The sequence below is a fragment of the Meriones unguiculatus genome, chromosome X (assembly GCF_030254825.1).
Source record: "Meriones unguiculatus strain TT.TT164.6M chromosome X, Bangor_MerUng_6.1, whole genome shotgun sequence".
Lineage (NCBI taxonomy): Eukaryota > Metazoa > Chordata > Mammalia > Rodentia > Muridae > Meriones > Meriones unguiculatus.
Genome location: NC_083369.1, coordinates 149087463 through 149103974, shown reverse-complemented (window position 1 = coordinate 149103974; position 16512 = coordinate 149087463). Strand labels below are relative to the sequence as shown.

Here is a 16512-nt window from a genome sequence, read left to right as displayed (position 1 = left end):
ACTCCAAAGAGGGTAAGAGTCTAATTTCCTTTAGCAGTTACAGCAAATATTTAAGCCAGTAGATGACTAAATTTCCAAACAAGAAAAAGAAAATAAAGAAATGACAAGAAAAGAAGAGAAGAGAAAAGAAAAGAAAATAAAAGAAAAGAAAAGAAGAAAAGAAAAGAAAAGAAAAGAAAACAAAAGAAAAGAAAATTAAAGAAAAGCAATGATTCCTTTGACCTGGAACAATTTGGGACACTGATATTTTATTACCTACTCCTTGAATAAGGACACCTACAATGATTTCATCAAGGCTAAAACTGTATTCGTCATTTTAAAAAATGGCCCAGTGGAAGGGCAATGAAAAAAGGAACACTACTACTCAGTTTCCCTCTCCTCACCAGTGTAGCACTGGTAAAGAGCAACAACCTGCTGCCCCATCGGACTGCATTCAGCCCCAGCCTCTAAAAGGTATCTATCTCCAGAGCAGGGTGCGGGTTTCCCTCAAAATTAAACATTCACAGGCAACATGATTCTAACGGAAATGAAGAGTGCTGCCTTGCTCGACCTCCTTAATCTCTCTTGTAGGTTTCAGATGGCAACAGAAAACGAGACACCTGTGGGGAGAAGCTAAGGGCCCGTGGGAAAAACTATGGTTTAGAGCAACCAGGACCCTTTCTGGAGCAGCATCCTGTCTGGGGGATTGCCAGCCCCATCTGCAACATGAGAAACAGTGCTGACAGACTGTTTCCTCCAAGCATCAATGGCTTTTAGCATTGCTTGCTTTCAAGACACAGTCTAGCTATGTAGCTCTGGCTGGACTGGCAACCCATGGCAGTCCTCCTGCCTCGGTAGAGTGCATGAGATCCCATACCCAGGTGCAGTACTATTAAAAGTTAATGGGATAGGTCAAGACTATTCACAATAAAAACCTTTTTTAATAGTCCTAACACACTCCTACGTCAATCTCTTAACAGACTGTCGCCATAGGGGATGAAAGAAATCGTCACCACCCTTATCCTCCAAAAGCAAACGCTCCAGAAATGGTGGTCGAACATGGCAGAACTCACACCTCAAAATAAATAAATAGATAGATAGATAGATAGATAGATAAATAAATAAACATATACATACATAATAAAGAGACAAATAAAGCAATAACGATATACATAAACAGTAGCCATGGTGGACATTTGGCTAGGTTTTTCGAGAAGCAGTAAACAGTGAGTCCAGAAGAGCACAGAAGGCTCAGAGAGGGGTCTCGATGGAAAGAGACAGGAGGAGGATTATCGCCCTACCAATTACACAGGGCCCTGAATACCACCTTGCTTGGCTCAGAAAGCTTTGTAGGCCTGTTTCCTCAAACCTTAGTCTCAGGCTTCCAGCAAAAATGACTCACAACGCTGTGGTGTGTGAGAACGAATTAGGCCTATGACTGATTTGGAGGAAGGTTTAGGCTGGGAGAACAAGCAGGTGGTGAGCACATCTCAGCACTCCGCTTCTGAGGCACACAGGGCTCCGGACTGAAAGGCAGGTTCACTGCTACCCCACTGGCCAGGCCTAGGGCACAGGGCTCTCCAACCACCCCCCGGGCTGCCCTCCCAGCCTCCCTGCCAGCATCAAAAGACTCTGCTCACGGCCAACCAGGCAGCTGGCATGTTCTTCCAGGGATGCTCCGCCAGAGTCCTGACCCTGCCCTATGCAGCCCCCCCCCTCCTCCACCAAAACATGACTCCTGTCATTCACTGGCCCGCCCGGGGCAGCGGGTGACCAAGGCACCCAACGGGAACTTTGGCCCCCGGCACCTCCAGATTTTGGCCCGCCGCCCTGGCGGGCTGCCCAGGTGGCTGAGCCCCACAGCAGAAGCAGCCCTACACTGACCAGTTGGTGCAGCTCCTTGCGCTGCCCACTGGGTACGGATCAGCACCGAGAGGGCAGCCAGCCGAAGGGGTAGGGGTCGGGCATCCTAGTAACCAAGGACAGCAAAGAGCCCGCCCCTGACTGAGGTCTTGTCCAATCAGCAGCCTCTCCTCCAGAAGAACAAAAGAATTCTTCCCGCCGATTCGTCAGCTTTCCAGTCAGGCAGCGCGTGCTCTTCCAGCACCTGTCCAGAATGCTTGGTGCAGGTGACTGTGACGAAACACTTGGCACATGCGAACCATTCCCAGCTTTGCCCCATGCTGAAGCTTTTGCTCCTAGCATCATGGCAAACTTGAGCATCCCACCTTGGGATTCTCACCCGAGCAACCCTTTCTGTTTTGAGCTGGCAGCACTTGTCCACTCGCTCACACTTTGGAAATGTCAACGGTATGGTATTTGATTTCTTGCCAGCCTCTGTGCTTGGGGTCGACACAAGTTCTCTGGTGAGGACACTGAGCCGCAGAAGTGTGGCTGAACCAAGGTCACACAGACTTAGGACTTGGTGCTGATAAGGTCCTCACCTCTTCTTGCTCCAGGATTAAGGAGGGTTTTCTAAGCACCGCCCAACAGTGCCTCTCCCCAGTCCAGAGGCACAGCCTTCTGGCCTATGTCTTAACTTTTTCCTTCCTATTCCCCACGTTGATTTTGCATAGATTTAAATCTGCCTGCGGCCCAAATCTCAGCACATAGTGGCCCCGTTGTGCACCAGAGCCCCAGAGCATCCCTTAAATTCCGAAGATACTTATCTTTTGCCCTAGGATATCAGGACTTGACTCCAAGGCAAACTAGAGTTCCCTGAATATGGCTATCCCTTCTTCTCCCTAGTAGGCCCCTAACCCTGGGCTTGGCCTCACGATTAGGATACCAAGGGCATCACAGCACCTGGCCCAACACCAAAATATCCGGACAAACGCTGAGAACATTGAGCTTAAGCTTCTCGGAGGCTTGCTTGCTCTCTCTATCTCTATAAGATGAGGATGAACAAGAGGCAGATTTAAGAAGCTCGTGGAGTAAGCCAAGCTACTCAAGAGAAATCATCCATAAGCTACTCTCAGGCCGCTGAGCCTGAAGCTTCTAACACTCTTGTCTTGAATGGAAATCCCATCAGGAGGTGATTCAGTGGAAATGAGCACTTGTTGTCCTTGCAGACAACTTGGGGCCGGTTCTCAACACCCACAGCTGAGCAGCTCTCAGCCAACTGAAATTCCAGTTTCATGGGATTCAACACCCTTTTCTGGCCATCATATATACCAACACACACGAGGCATATATGCAGACAGGCACACATGTACATATAAACATATTTTTTTTATTTATTTTTTTACCGTGTTCTTCCTGGGCAGAGCTTAGTAGTACACACCTCCAATCTCTTGAGGGGAAGAGGGAAGCCAATCTCTAAGTCTGAGGTCTAAACAGTGAATTACATGCCAACAAGGACTGCATAATCAGACCTCATCTCTAAAATAATAAAGACCAGAGGGGTGTTTGTTGTTGTTGTTGTTGTTGTTGTTGTTGTTGATATTGGTTTTGGTTTGTTTGTTTGTTTGTTTCCATAGAGGATATTTATAATTCTTCCTAGTCCCGGGTCTTGTTACTAACTCCACAATGGAGATTGTCCAATTCTCTGATTGGGTTCCTGCTCACCAATTTGACAAAAGGGGGATGATTAAATTAACTTGGAGATCCCAAACATGGTGGTGCATGCCTCTAATCCCAGCACTCTGGCAGGAAGTGACAGTTGGAACTCTGTGCGTTCAGGTCCAGCCTGGTCTACAAACCGAGCACAGCAGGTCAGTGCTACATGGAGAAAAGCAAAGAAACAAAGAAACAAAGAAGCCAATATTGGTCTAGAGAGTGCTCTGTGCTTAATACCCTTCCAGAGGCCCAAGGAGGAAGTCCCAGCATTCACTGGCTTGCAACTGTATCTAAAGTTCCATTGAAGTTAACACCATCTTCCTACCTCTGTGGTTGCCAGACTTGCATGTGGTGGACAGACATACATTCAGGAAAACATCCATATATATTACAGTGAATAAATAAACATACAAATAAGGCAAATACCAAACTGATTGTGGTTGTCAACATTTAAAATCCTAACACGTAAGTGAATGAAGAAAACAAGATCAAGAGTTTGATGTCTACCTGGATTACAAAACAAGTTGGTGAGCTTCCTAGGCTGCCCAGTAACAGTGTCAAAAACAAAACAGGGCAGGGAAAATGGCTCATGGAATAAGCATGCTTGCCACACTAACATAACTACAAAGGTGGATCCCTATAACCAATGCAGACAGGACTCAGAGGTTAAGTTCCTTAGTTCAAACCCCAGCAACCACATGGGGGCTCATGACCCTCGAGAATGAGATCTTCTGGTGTGCAGCTGCCCTCTACGGGTGTACAGGTGTACATGTATTCAGAATAATGATACATAATAGAGAAATAAATCTTTCAAAAATAAAAAAAATACAAGGAGGAGGGAGGAAGTTGTTCCCTGACTCCAGCACACTCTGTGACATGGGTTTATATGTGCATGTACAGAATGCACACACACACACACACACACACACACACACACACAACCGGAAAAACACAAAACAAACCAAAACAAAAACGCAGAAAAAAAATCTGTTTGGTTGCTTAAGGGCTATAATACTTTTGCGGTGCAAAGAGACTGGAGTATTCACCAGAAACCTAAATGTTTGCAAGATGTTTTGAAAAGCTGGGGAAAATTTGGACTGGACTGTGAAAATAAGTAATGGAGGTAGAGGGAATGATTCTTCATTCATGTTTATTAATTTATTCATTTATTGCCTTGAAACTTAGAAACAATTTCATTTAAGGCCTAAAGTACATTTCTAATATATCAACTTTTGAGAAAACTGTGTCTACAGAATAATGCACTGCTTCTGTCAAGTTAGAAAATACATTAGATTCAAATACAGAAACCTGATAAAAAAATCTCCATCTTTCAAAACTTTGAGCAATGATAGAATTAATGCCGAAGGATCAATAAATGTGGATTTGAAGTGGATGGTCGGTTTCAGTCTAAAACTATAAAAAAAAAAAAAAAAAAGAGGAGCACAAATTCATGGGTTTTGACATATATACATTTAAGTTGAACCTTTGGCACTAGGAACCAGGGCATCTCACCATGTAGCATTAACACATGTTCGAAAATGGTGTAGTGTGAAATGGGATAGAACCGCCAGTATTAAAGCAATATTGTCAACTAGGCAATAAAATGTTCTTCTAAATTTCTTCTTTCTCTTATTACTGCATACACTGGTAGCAAGTTTAAAATGAGGAAAGCAGTCAGGAGGTAGTCTTTTTATTTCTTCTTACAAGAGAACAGGAAACAAACTTAACATTGGCCCTGTTTTCCACTGACAGTTTTAAAGAACGTCAATTCTACACTGAAAGGACTAAACAAAAGAGTTTACAGGCATCAGACACTAACGATTGGTCAGTAGACCTTCACAGGGCTTTGAGGTGATACTCAGCAGAAGCCACTTTGTAATCACTGGCAGTAAACAGCGAAGCAGAATTCTTTGCCAGATACTTAAGGAAATCATGCAAATAGCCCAGCAGTAATGGAAGGCTATGCTCATCGAAGGGTGTATTGGCCAACACTGCCCTCTTCTCACCAAGGGGCTTATAGGCCAACATTGCGCCGATTCTCACAAATAATCTCAGTAGGTGTGGTGCCCCATAGATGTGTGACACTGGCACATCAGGGTGAGCCAGCAGGATCTCAGCATACTGGGGCCTTTCAAACTCGTAGAGCAGCTGAGTGCCCAGCATCACATTGAAATACTTTTTTATCCCCCCCACAACTTCATCAACTGCATACTCCTTATTATCACCCTTTCCGTGTGACTTCGTACAATTGGCATACTCCTCAAGAATGGCATCTACATTCTCTTTAGCAGGGAGTTGGAACAACTGCTTCTGCCTAGTGACCAAGTCCCAGTCCTCCACCAGCCATGGTTTTAATTCTTCAGGAATCTTCACTTCCACTTCCACATCCACTGTCTTCTTCAACGCCTCCTCACTCTCCACAGTGGCAACAGCTCGTGCCCTTTTCTTCCGTGGGGGCTGGGGCATTTTGCTGCTGCTGCCACCATCTCCATTGCCAGGAGTCTTCTGCTTGCTCTTGCTTGTCTTCCGCACAGAACCAGAAGGGGCCTTCTCAGCAGAGCGACCCCCCCATCTTCCTGGAAGGGCTGGTTCAAGACTCTTTGGCAGGGAAACAGCAGACTCCTTTCCTGAGGCAGCTCTTCTCATCTGACTTCTCTGCATGTTGCTTCGAATTGCTTTCTTAGAGTTGTCTTCTTCAGCAGATTGTTGTCCACAAGTGTGAGAAGCCTGCTTTCCGGAACTCATTCAACCCTGTTTTTAGTGCCAACTACACTCTTCTTTCTTTCCCTTCCAAGGATTCCTAGCAATTTCCAAGGCAGAGTCTTACAGTTCTCCTAGGATGGTCTGGAAAGACGAAGTGGGAATACAACCCCCTATTCTGCAGGCAGGAATGCTAACAGGTTCTTCAACCGGGTTCAGATCTCCAGATCCTTTACTGTACAGCAAAGTTAGCTTTTCTGATGATGACCTGAAAGGAGAATGCAGTTCTTTGCCGCACTGGACGTGTGATCACTGCTGCTCCTCCAACCTTAAACAAGGGAAACGTCATGTGATTCAGCTAGTGAGAAAAACCAGGGAGCAAAATGCATACGGAATGCTGAGCAAGCTATTCTGTTGCTGAGTTTGAAGGATAAAACCTGAAGAGTTGGGCTGAGGCTAGCAACAACCTTTTGGATGCCACGTTAGGACATCAGATCTAATTCTACAATCCCGTGGGCTGTTTTCTTTTACCTTGAGGCATGCTTTCTCTTTGAATGTACTGGAGACCTGGCTGTCCTGGACTTTGCTTTGTACACCAGGGTGGCCTCAAACTCACAGAGATCTGCCTGCCTCTGTCTGTGTAAATTTTTGACCAGTGTCAATTCCTTACCATTTATGATCCTAACTTTTTATTAAGAGTTGAAAGGTTCAAAGGCAGACCATGACTAGAATCCCAGCACTTGAGAGGCAAAGACAGGTAGATCTCTGATTTTGAAGCCAGCATTGTCTACAGAGGGATTTCAAGGACAGCCAGATAACTCTGGGAGAATGAGAGAGAGAGAGAGAGAGAGAGAGAGAGAGAGAGAGAGAGAGAGAGAAACAGAGACAGAGTCAGAGACAGAGAGACAGCGAAAGAGACTTCGAAAGAAATGGCATGGGGAGCCATTTGAACACATAAATCCAAGCAGTCTGAGGAGACAAAAACTCTTGAGCCTGGGATGCAAAAGGAATGCCATCTCAATAATACCTAGAGTGCTGAATAGGTGCTGAGGCTTACAAATGAATTATGCAAAGACAAAGACAAAAGACCTACTACTATAGTAATGTTCTTTATGTGGTAGCAGTTAAAATGCCCAGCACAATAATGATATTCTGGTATTCGGGAAAGTATTGAATCAAGCATCATATTCTATTCATAATTATTCATGAGTTAGCAAAAGCATGAAACATGGATAATGAAATTCTCTTGCTTTGAGATTTTCCTGGCTCACCTGTCCTAACACAGGCTAGATCAAGGAGAGACTCCCTAAGATTGTGTGCATTAGTCAATGCTGACAATTTGAGTCATCTACAGCACTAAGAGATTCAATACTCCAAAGAGGGTAAGAGTCTAATTTCCTTTAGCAGTTACAGCAAATATTTAAGCCAGTAGATGACTAAATTTCCAAACAAGAAAAAGAAAATAAAGAAATGACAAGAAAAAAAGAGAAGAGAAAAGAAAAGAAAATAAAAGAAAAGAAAAGAAGAAAAGAAAAGAAAAGAAAACAAAAGAAAAGAAAATTAAAGAAAAGCAATGATTCCTTTGACCTGGAACAATTTGGGACACTGATATTTTATTACCTACTCCTTGAATAAGGACACCTACAATGATTTCATCAAGGCTAAAACTGTATTCGTCATTTTAAAAAATGGCCCAGTGGAAGGGCAATGAAAAAAGGAACACTACTACTCAGTTTCCCTCTCCTCACCAGTGTAGCACTGGTAAAGAGCAACAACCTGCTGCCCCATCGGACTGCATTCAGCCCCAGCCTCTAAAAGGTATCTATCTCCAGAGCAGGGTGCGGGTTTCCCTCAAAATTAAACATTCACAGGCAACATGATTCTAACGGAAATGAAGAGTGCTGCCTTGCTCGACCTCCTTAATCTCTCTTGTAGGTTTCAGATGGCAACAGAAAACGAGACACCTGTGGGGAGAAGCTAAGGGCCCGTGGGAAAAACTATGGTTTAGAGCAACCAGGACCCTTTCTGGAGCAGCATCCTGTCTGGGGGATTGCCAGCCCCATCTGCAACATGAGAAACAGTGCTGACAGACTGTTTCCTCCAAGCATCAATGGCTTTTAGCATTGCTTGCTTTCAAGACACAGTCTAGCTATGTAGCTCTGGCTGGACTGGCAACCCATGGCAGTCCTCCTGCCTCGGTAGAGTGCATGAGATCCCATACCCAGGTGCAGTACTATTAAAAGTTAATGGGATAGGTCAAGACTATTCACAATAAAAACCTTTTTTAATAGTCCTAACACACTCCTACGTCAATCTCTTAACAGACTGTCGCCATAGGGGATGAAAGAAATCGTCACCACCCTTATCCTCCAAAAGCAAACGCTCCAGAAATGGTGGTCGAACATGGCAGAACTCACACCTCAAAATAAATAAATAAATAGATAGATAGATAGATAGATAGATAGATAGATAAATAAACATATACATACATAATAAAGAGACAAATAAAGCAATAACGATATACATAAACAGTAGCCATGGTGGACATTTGGCTAGGTTTTTCGAGAAGCAGTAAACAGTGAGTCCAGAAGAGCACAGAAGGCTCAGAGAGGGGTCTCGATGGAAAGAGACAGGAGGAGGATTATCGCCCTACCAATTACACAGGGCCCTGAATACCACCTTGCTTGGCTCAGAAAGCTTTGTAGGCCTGTTTCCTCAAACCTTAGTCTCAGGCTTCCAGCAAAAATGACTCACAACGCTGTGGTGTGTGAGAACGAATTAGGCCTATGACTGATTTGGAGGAAGGTTTAGGCTGGGAGAACAAGCAGGTGGTGAGCACATCTCAGCACTCCGCTTCTGAGGCACCCAGGGCTCCGGACTGAAAGGCAGGTTCACTGCTACCCCACTGGCCAGGCCTAGGGCACAGGGCTCTCCAACCACCCCCCGGGCTGCCCTCCCAGCCTCCCTGCCAGCATCAAAAGACTCTGCTCACGGCCAACCAGGCAGCTGGCATGTTCTTCCAGGGATGCTCCGCCAGAGTCCTGACCCTGCCCTATGCAGCCCCCCCCCCTCCTCCACCAAAACATGACTCCTGTCATTCACTGGCCCGCCCGGGGCAGCGGGTGACCAAGGCACCCAACGGGAACTTTGGCCCCCGGCACCTCCAGATTTTGGCCCGCCGCCCTGGCGGGCTGCCCAGGTGGCTGAGCCCCACAGCAGAAGCAGCCCTACACTGACCAGTTGGTGCAGCTCCTTGCGCTGCCCACTGGGTACGGATCAGCACCGAGAGGGCAGCCAGCCGAAGGGGTAGGGGTCGGGCATCCTAGTAACCAAGGACAGCAAAGAGCCCGCCCCTGACTGAGGTCTTGTCCAATCAGCAGCCTCTCCTCCAGAAGAACAAAAGAATTCTTCCCGCCGATTCGTCAGCTTTCCAGTCAGGCAGCGCGTGCTCTTCCAGCACCTGTCCAGAATGCTTGGTGCAGGTGACTGTGACGAAACACTTGGCACATGCGAACCATTCCCAGCTTTGCCCCATGCTGAAGCTTTTGCTCCTAGCATCATGGCAAACTTGAGCATCCCACCTTGGGATTCTCACCCGAGCAACCCTTTCTGTTTTGAGCTGGCAGCACTTGTCCACTCGCTCACACTTTGGAAATGTCAACGGTATGGTATTTGATTTCTTGCCAGCCTCTGTGCTTGGGGTCGACACAAGTTCTCTGGTGAGGACACTGAGCCGCAGAAGTGTGGCTGAACCAAGGTCACACAGACTTAGGACTTGGTGCTGATAAGGTCCTCACCTCTTCTTGCTCCAGGATTAAGGAGGGTTTTCTAAGCACCGCCCAACAGTGCCTCTCCCCAGTCCAGAGGCACAGCCTTCTGGCCTATGTCTTAACTTTTTCCTTCCTATTCCCCACGTTGATTTTGCATAGATTTAAATCTGCCTGCGGCCCAAATCTCAGCACATAGTGGCCCCGTTTTGCACCAGAGCCCCAGAGCATCCCTTAAATTCCGAAGATACTTATCTTTTGCCCTAGGATATCAGGACTTGACTCCAAGGCAAACTAGAGTTCCCTGAATATGGCTATCCCTTCTTCTCCCTAGTAGGCCCCTAACCCTGGGCTTGGCCTCACGATTAGGATACCAAGGGCATCACAGCACCTGGCCCAACACCAAAATATCCGGACAAACCCTGAGAACATTGAGCTTAAGCTTCTCGGAGGCTTGCTTGCTCTCTCTATCTCTATAAGATGAGGATGAACAAGAGGCAGATTTAAGAAGCTCGTGGAGTAAGCCAAGCTACTCAAGAGAAATCATCCATAAGCTACTCTCAGGCCGCTGAGCCTGAAGCTTCTAACACTCTTGTCTTGAATGGAAATCCCATCAGGAGGTGATTCAGTGGAAATGAGCACTTGTTGTCCTTGCAGACAACTTGGGGCCGGTTCTCAACACCCACAGCTGAGCAGCTCTCAGCCAACTGAAATTCCAGTTTCATGGGATTCAACACCCTTTTCTGGCCATCATATATACCAACACACACGAGGCATATATGCCCACAGGCACACATGTACATATAAACATATTTTTTTTTTATTTATTTTTTTACCGTGTTCTTCCTGGGCAGAGCTTAGTAGTACACACCTCCAATCTCTTGAGGGGAAGAGGGAAGCCAATCTCTAAGTCTGAGGTCTAAACAGTGAATTACATGCCAACAAGGACTGCATAATCAGACCTCATCTCTAAAATAATAAAGACCAGAGGGGTGTTTGTTGTTGTTGTTGTTGTTGTTGTTGTTGATATTGGTTTTGGTTTGTTTGTTTGTTTGTTTCCATAGAGGATATTTATAATTCTTCCTAGTCCCGGGTCTTGTTACTAACTCAAGAATGGAGATTGTCCAATTCTCTGATTGGGTTCCTGCTCACCAATTTGACAAAAGGGGGATGATTAAATTAACTTGGAGATCCCAAACATGGTGGTGCATGCCTCTAATCCCAGCACTCTGGCAGGAAGTGACAGTTGGAACTCTGTGCGTTCAGGTCCAGCCTGGTCTACAAACCGAGCACAGCAGGTCAGTGCTACATGGAGAAAAGCAAAGAAACAAAGAAACAAAGAAGCCAATATTGGTCTAGAGAGTGCTCTGTGCTTAATACCCTTCCAGAGGCCCAAGGAGGAAGTCCCAGCATTCACTGGCTTGCAACTGTATCTAAAGTTCCATTGAAGTTAACACCATCTTCCTACCTCTGTGGTTGCCAGACTTGCATGTGGTGGACAGACATACATTCAGGAAAACATCCATATATATTACAGTGAATAAATAAACATACAAATAAGGCAAATACCAAACTGATTGTGGTTGTCAACATTTAAAATCCTAACACGTAAGTGAATGAAGAAAACAAGATCAAGAGTTTGATGTCTACCTGGATTACAAAACAAGTTGGTGAGCTTCCTAGGCTGCCCAGTAACAGTGTCAAAAACAAAACAGGGCAGGGAAAATGGCTCATGGAATAAGCATGCTTGCCACACTAACATAACTACAAAGGTGGATCCCTATAACCAATGCAGACAGGACTCAGAGGTTAAGTTCCTTAGTTCAAACCCCAGCAACCACATGGGGGCTCATGACCCTCGAGAATGAGATCTTCTGGTGTGCAGCTGCCCTCTACGGGTGTACAGGTGTACATGTATTCAGAATAATGAATACATAATAGAGAAATAAATCTTTCAAAAATAAAAAAAATACAAGGAGGAGGGAGGAAGTTGTTCCCTGACTCCAGCACACTCTGTGACATGGGTTTATATGTGCATGTACAGAATGCACACACACACACACACACACACACACACACACACACACACAACCGGAAAAACACAAAACAAACCAAAACAAAAACGCAGAAAAAAAATCTGTTTGGTTGCTTAAGGGCTATAATACTTTTGCGGTGCAAAGAGACTGGAGTATTCACCAGAAACCTAAATGTTTGCAAGATGTTTTGAAAAGCTGGGGAAAATTTGGACTGGACTGTGAAAATAAGTAATGGAGGTAGAGGGAATGATTCTTCATTCATGTTTATTAATTTATTCATTTATTGCCTTGAAACTTAGAAACAATTTCATTTAAGGCCTAAAGTACATTTCTAATATATCAACTTTTGAGAAAACTGTGTCTACAGAATAATGCACTGCTTCTGTCAAGTTAGAAAATACATTAGATTCAAATACAGAAACCTGATAAAAAAATCTCCATCTTTCAAAACTTTGAGCAATGATAGAATTAATGCCGAAGGATCAATAAATGTGGATTTGAAGTGGATGGTCGGTTTCAGTCTAAAACTATAAAAAAAAAAAAAAAAAGAGGAGCACAAATTCATGGGTTTTGACATATATACATTTAAGTTGAACCTTTGGCACTAGGAACCAGGGCATCTCACCATGTAGCATTAACACATGTTCGAAAATGGTGTAGTGTGAAATGGGATAGAACCGCCAGTATTAAAGCAATATTGTCAACTAGGCAATAAAATGTTCTTCTAAATTTCTTCTTTCTCTTATTACTGCATACACTGGTAGCAAGTTTAAAATGAGGAAAGCAGTCAGGAGGTAGTCTTTTTATTTCTTCTTACAAGAGAACAGGAAACAAACTTAACATTGGCCCTGTTTTCCACTGACAGTTTTAAAGAACGTCAATTCTACACTGAAAGGACTAAACAAAAGAGTTTACAGGCATCAGACACTAACGATTGGTCAGTAGACCTTCACAGGGCTTTGAGGTGATACTCAGCAGAAGCCACTTTGTAATCACTGGCAGTAAACAGCGAAGCAGAATTCTTTGCCAGATACTTAAGGAAATCATGCAAATAGCCCAGCAGTAATGGAAGGCTATGCTCATCGAAGGGTGTATTGGCCAACACTGCCCTCTTCTCACCAAGGGGCTTATAGGCCAACATTGCGCCGATTCTCACAAATAATCTCAGTAGGTGTGGTGCCCCATAGATGTGTGACACTGGCACATCAGGGTGAGCCAGCAGGATCTCAGCATACTGGGGCCTTTCAAACTCGTAGAGCAGCTGAGTGCCCAGCATCACATTGAAATACTTTTTTATCCCCCCCACAACTTCATCAACTGCATACTCCTTATTATCACCCTTTCCGTGTGACTTCGTACAATTGGCATACTCCTCAAGAATGGCATCTACATTCTCTTTAGCAGGGAGTTGGAACAACTGCTTCTGCCTAGTGACCAAGTCCCAGTCCTCCACCAGCCATGGTTTTAATTCTTCAGGAATCTTCACTTCCACTTCCACATCCACTGTCTTCTTCAACGCCTCCTCACTCTCCACAGTGGCAACAGCTCGTGCCCTTTTCTTCCGTGGGGGCTGGGGCATTTTGCTGCTGCTGCCACCATCTCCATTGCCAGGAGTCTTCTGCTTGCTCTTGCTTGTCTTCCGCACAGAACCAGAAGGGGCCTTCTCAGCAGAGCGACCCCCCCATCTTCCTGGAAGGGCTGGTTCAAGACTCTTTGGCAGGGAAACAGCAGACTCCTTTCCTGAGGCAGCTCTTCTCATCTGACTTCTCTGCATGTTGCTTCGAATTGCTTTCTTAGAGTTGTCTTCTTCAGCAGATTGTTGTCCACAAGTGTGAGAAGCCTGCTTTCCGGAACTCATTCAACCCTGTTTTTAGTGCCAACTACACTCTTCTTTCTTTCCCTTCCAAGGATTCCTAGCAATTTCCAAGGCAGAGTCTTACAGTTCTCCTAGGATGGTCTGGAAAGACGAAGTGGGAATACAACCCCCTATTCTGCAGGCAGGAATGCTAACAGGTTCTTCAACCGGGTTCAGATCTCCAGATCCTTTACTGTACAGCAAAGTTAGCTTTTCTGATGATGACCTGAAAGGAGAATGCAGTTCTTTGCCGCACTGGACGTGTGATCACTGCTGCTCCTCCAACCTTAAACAAGGGAAACGTCATGTGATTCAGCTAGTGAGAAAAACCAGGGAGCAAAATGCATACGGAATGCTGAGCAAGCTATTCTGTTGCTGAGTTTGAAGGATAAAACCTGAAGAGTTGGGCTGAGGCTAGCAACAACCTTTTGGATGCCACGTTAGGACATCAGATCTAATTCTACAATCCCGTGGGCTGTTTTCTTTTACCTTGAGGCATGCTTTCTCTTTGAATGTACTGGAGACCTGGCTGTCCTGGACTTTGCTTTGTACACCAGGGTGGCCTCAAACTCACAGAGATCTGCCTGCCTCTGTCTGTGTAAATTTTTGACCAGTGTCAATTCCTTACCATTTATGATCCTAACTTTTTATTAAGAGTTGAAAGGTTCAAAGGCAGACCATGACTAGAATCCCAGCACTTGAGAGGCAAAGACAGGTAGATCTCTGATTTTGAAGCCAGCATTGTCTACAGAGGGATTTCAAGGACAGCCAGATAACTCTGGGAGAATGAGAGAGAGAGAGAGAGAGAGAGAGAGAGAGAGAGAGAGAGAGAGAGAGAGAGAGAAACAGAGACAGAGTCAGAGACAGAGAGACAGCGAAAGAGACTTCGAAAGAAATGGCATGGGGAGCCATTTGAACACATAAATCCAAGCAGTCTGAGGAGACAAAAACTCTTGAGCCTGGGATGCAAAAGGAATGCCATCTCAATAATACCTAGAGTGCTGAATAGGTGCTGAGGCTTACAAATGAATTATGCAAAGACAAAGACAAAAGACCTACTACTATAGTAATGTTCTTTATGTGGTAGCAGTTAAAATGCCCAGCACAATAATGATATTCTGGTATTCGGGAAAGTATTGAATCAAGCATCATATTCTATTCATAATTATTCATGAGTTAGCAAAAGCATGAAACATGGATAATGAAATTCTCTTGCTTTGAGATTTTCCTGGCTCACCTGTCCTAACACAGGCTAGATCAAGGAGAGACTCCCTAAGATTGTGTGCATTAGTCAATGCTGACAATTTGAGTCATCTACAGCACTAAGAGATTCAATACTCCAAAGAGGGTAAGAGTCTAATTTCCTTTAGCAGTTACAGCAAATATTTAAGCCAGTAGGTGACTAAATTTCCAAACAAGAAAAAGAAAATAAAGAAATGACAAGAAAAGAAGAGAAGAGAAAAGAAAAGAAAATAAAAGAAAAGAAAAGAAGAAAAGAAAAGAAAAGAAAAGAAAACAAAAGAAAAGAAAATTAAAGAAAAGCAATGATTCCTTTGACCTGGAACAATTTGGGACACTGATATTTTATTACCTACTCCTTGAATAAGGACACCTACAATGATTTCATCAAGGCTAAAACTGTATTCGTCATTTTAAAAAATGGCCCAGTGGAAGGGCAATGAAAAAAGGAACACTACTACTCAGTTTCCCTCTCCTCACCAGTGTAGCACTGGTAAAGAGCAACAACCTGCTGCCCCATCGGACTGCATTCAGCCCCAGCCTCTAAAAGGTATCTATCTCCAGAGCAGGGTGCGGGTTTCCCTCAAAATTAAACATTCACAGGCAACATGATTCTAACGGAAATGAAGAGTGCTGCCTTGCTCGACCTCCTTAATCTCTCTTGTAGGTTTCAGATGGCAACAGAAAACGAGACACCTGTGGGGAGAAGCTAAGGGCCCGTGGGAAAAACTATGGTTTAGAGCAACCAGGACCCTTTCTGGAGCAGCATCCTGTCTGGGGGATTGCCAGCCCCATCTGCAACATGAGAAACAGTGCTGACAGACTGTTTCCTCCAAGCATCAATGGCTTTTAGCATTGCTTGCTTTCAAGACACAGTCTAGCTATGTAGCTCTGGCTGGACTGGCAACCCATGGCAGTCCTCCTGCCTCGGTAGAGTGCATGAGATCCCATACCCAGGTGCAGTACTATTAAAAGTTAATGGGATAGGTCAAGACTATTCACAATAAAAACCTTTTTTAATAGTCCTAACACACTCCTACGTCAATCTCTTAACAGACTGTCGCCATAGGGGATGAAAGAAATCGTCACCACCCTTATCCTCCAAAAGCAAACGCTCCAGAAATGGTGGTCGAACATGGCAGAACTCACACCTCAAAATAAATAAATAAATAGATAGATAGATAGATAGATAGATAGATAGATAGATAAATAAACATATACATACATAATAAAGAGACAAATAAAGCAATAACGATATACATAAACAGTAGCCATGGTGGACATTTGGCTAGGTTTTTCGAGAAGCAGTAAACAGTGAGTCCAGAAGAGCACAGAAGGCTCAGAGAGGGGTCTCGATGGAAAGAGACAGGAGGAGGAT

The 16512-nt window shown here is 44.6% G+C and overlaps 2 protein-coding genes across 2 annotated transcripts; both read right to left on the bottom strand.

Moving 5' to 3' along the window:
• Positions 1–5373: 5373 nt before the first annotated feature.
• LOC132650046 (mortality factor 4-like protein 2) lies at positions 5374–6120 on the bottom strand. Its single transcript, XM_060374944.1, has one exon. It carries the CDS (start codon positions 6001–6003, stop codon positions 5374–5376), a length of 630 nt encoding a protein of 209 aa, XP_060230927.1. The 5' UTR covers positions 6004–6120.
• Positions 6121–12989: 6869 nt separating this feature from the next.
• Positions 12990–13736, bottom strand: LOC132650058 (mortality factor 4-like protein 2). Its single transcript, XM_060375000.1, has one exon. The coding sequence runs from the start codon at positions 13617–13619 to the stop codon at positions 12990–12992; it is 630 nt and encodes a 209-aa protein (XP_060230983.1). The 5' UTR covers positions 13620–13736.
• Positions 13737–16512: the final 2776 nt, after the last annotated feature.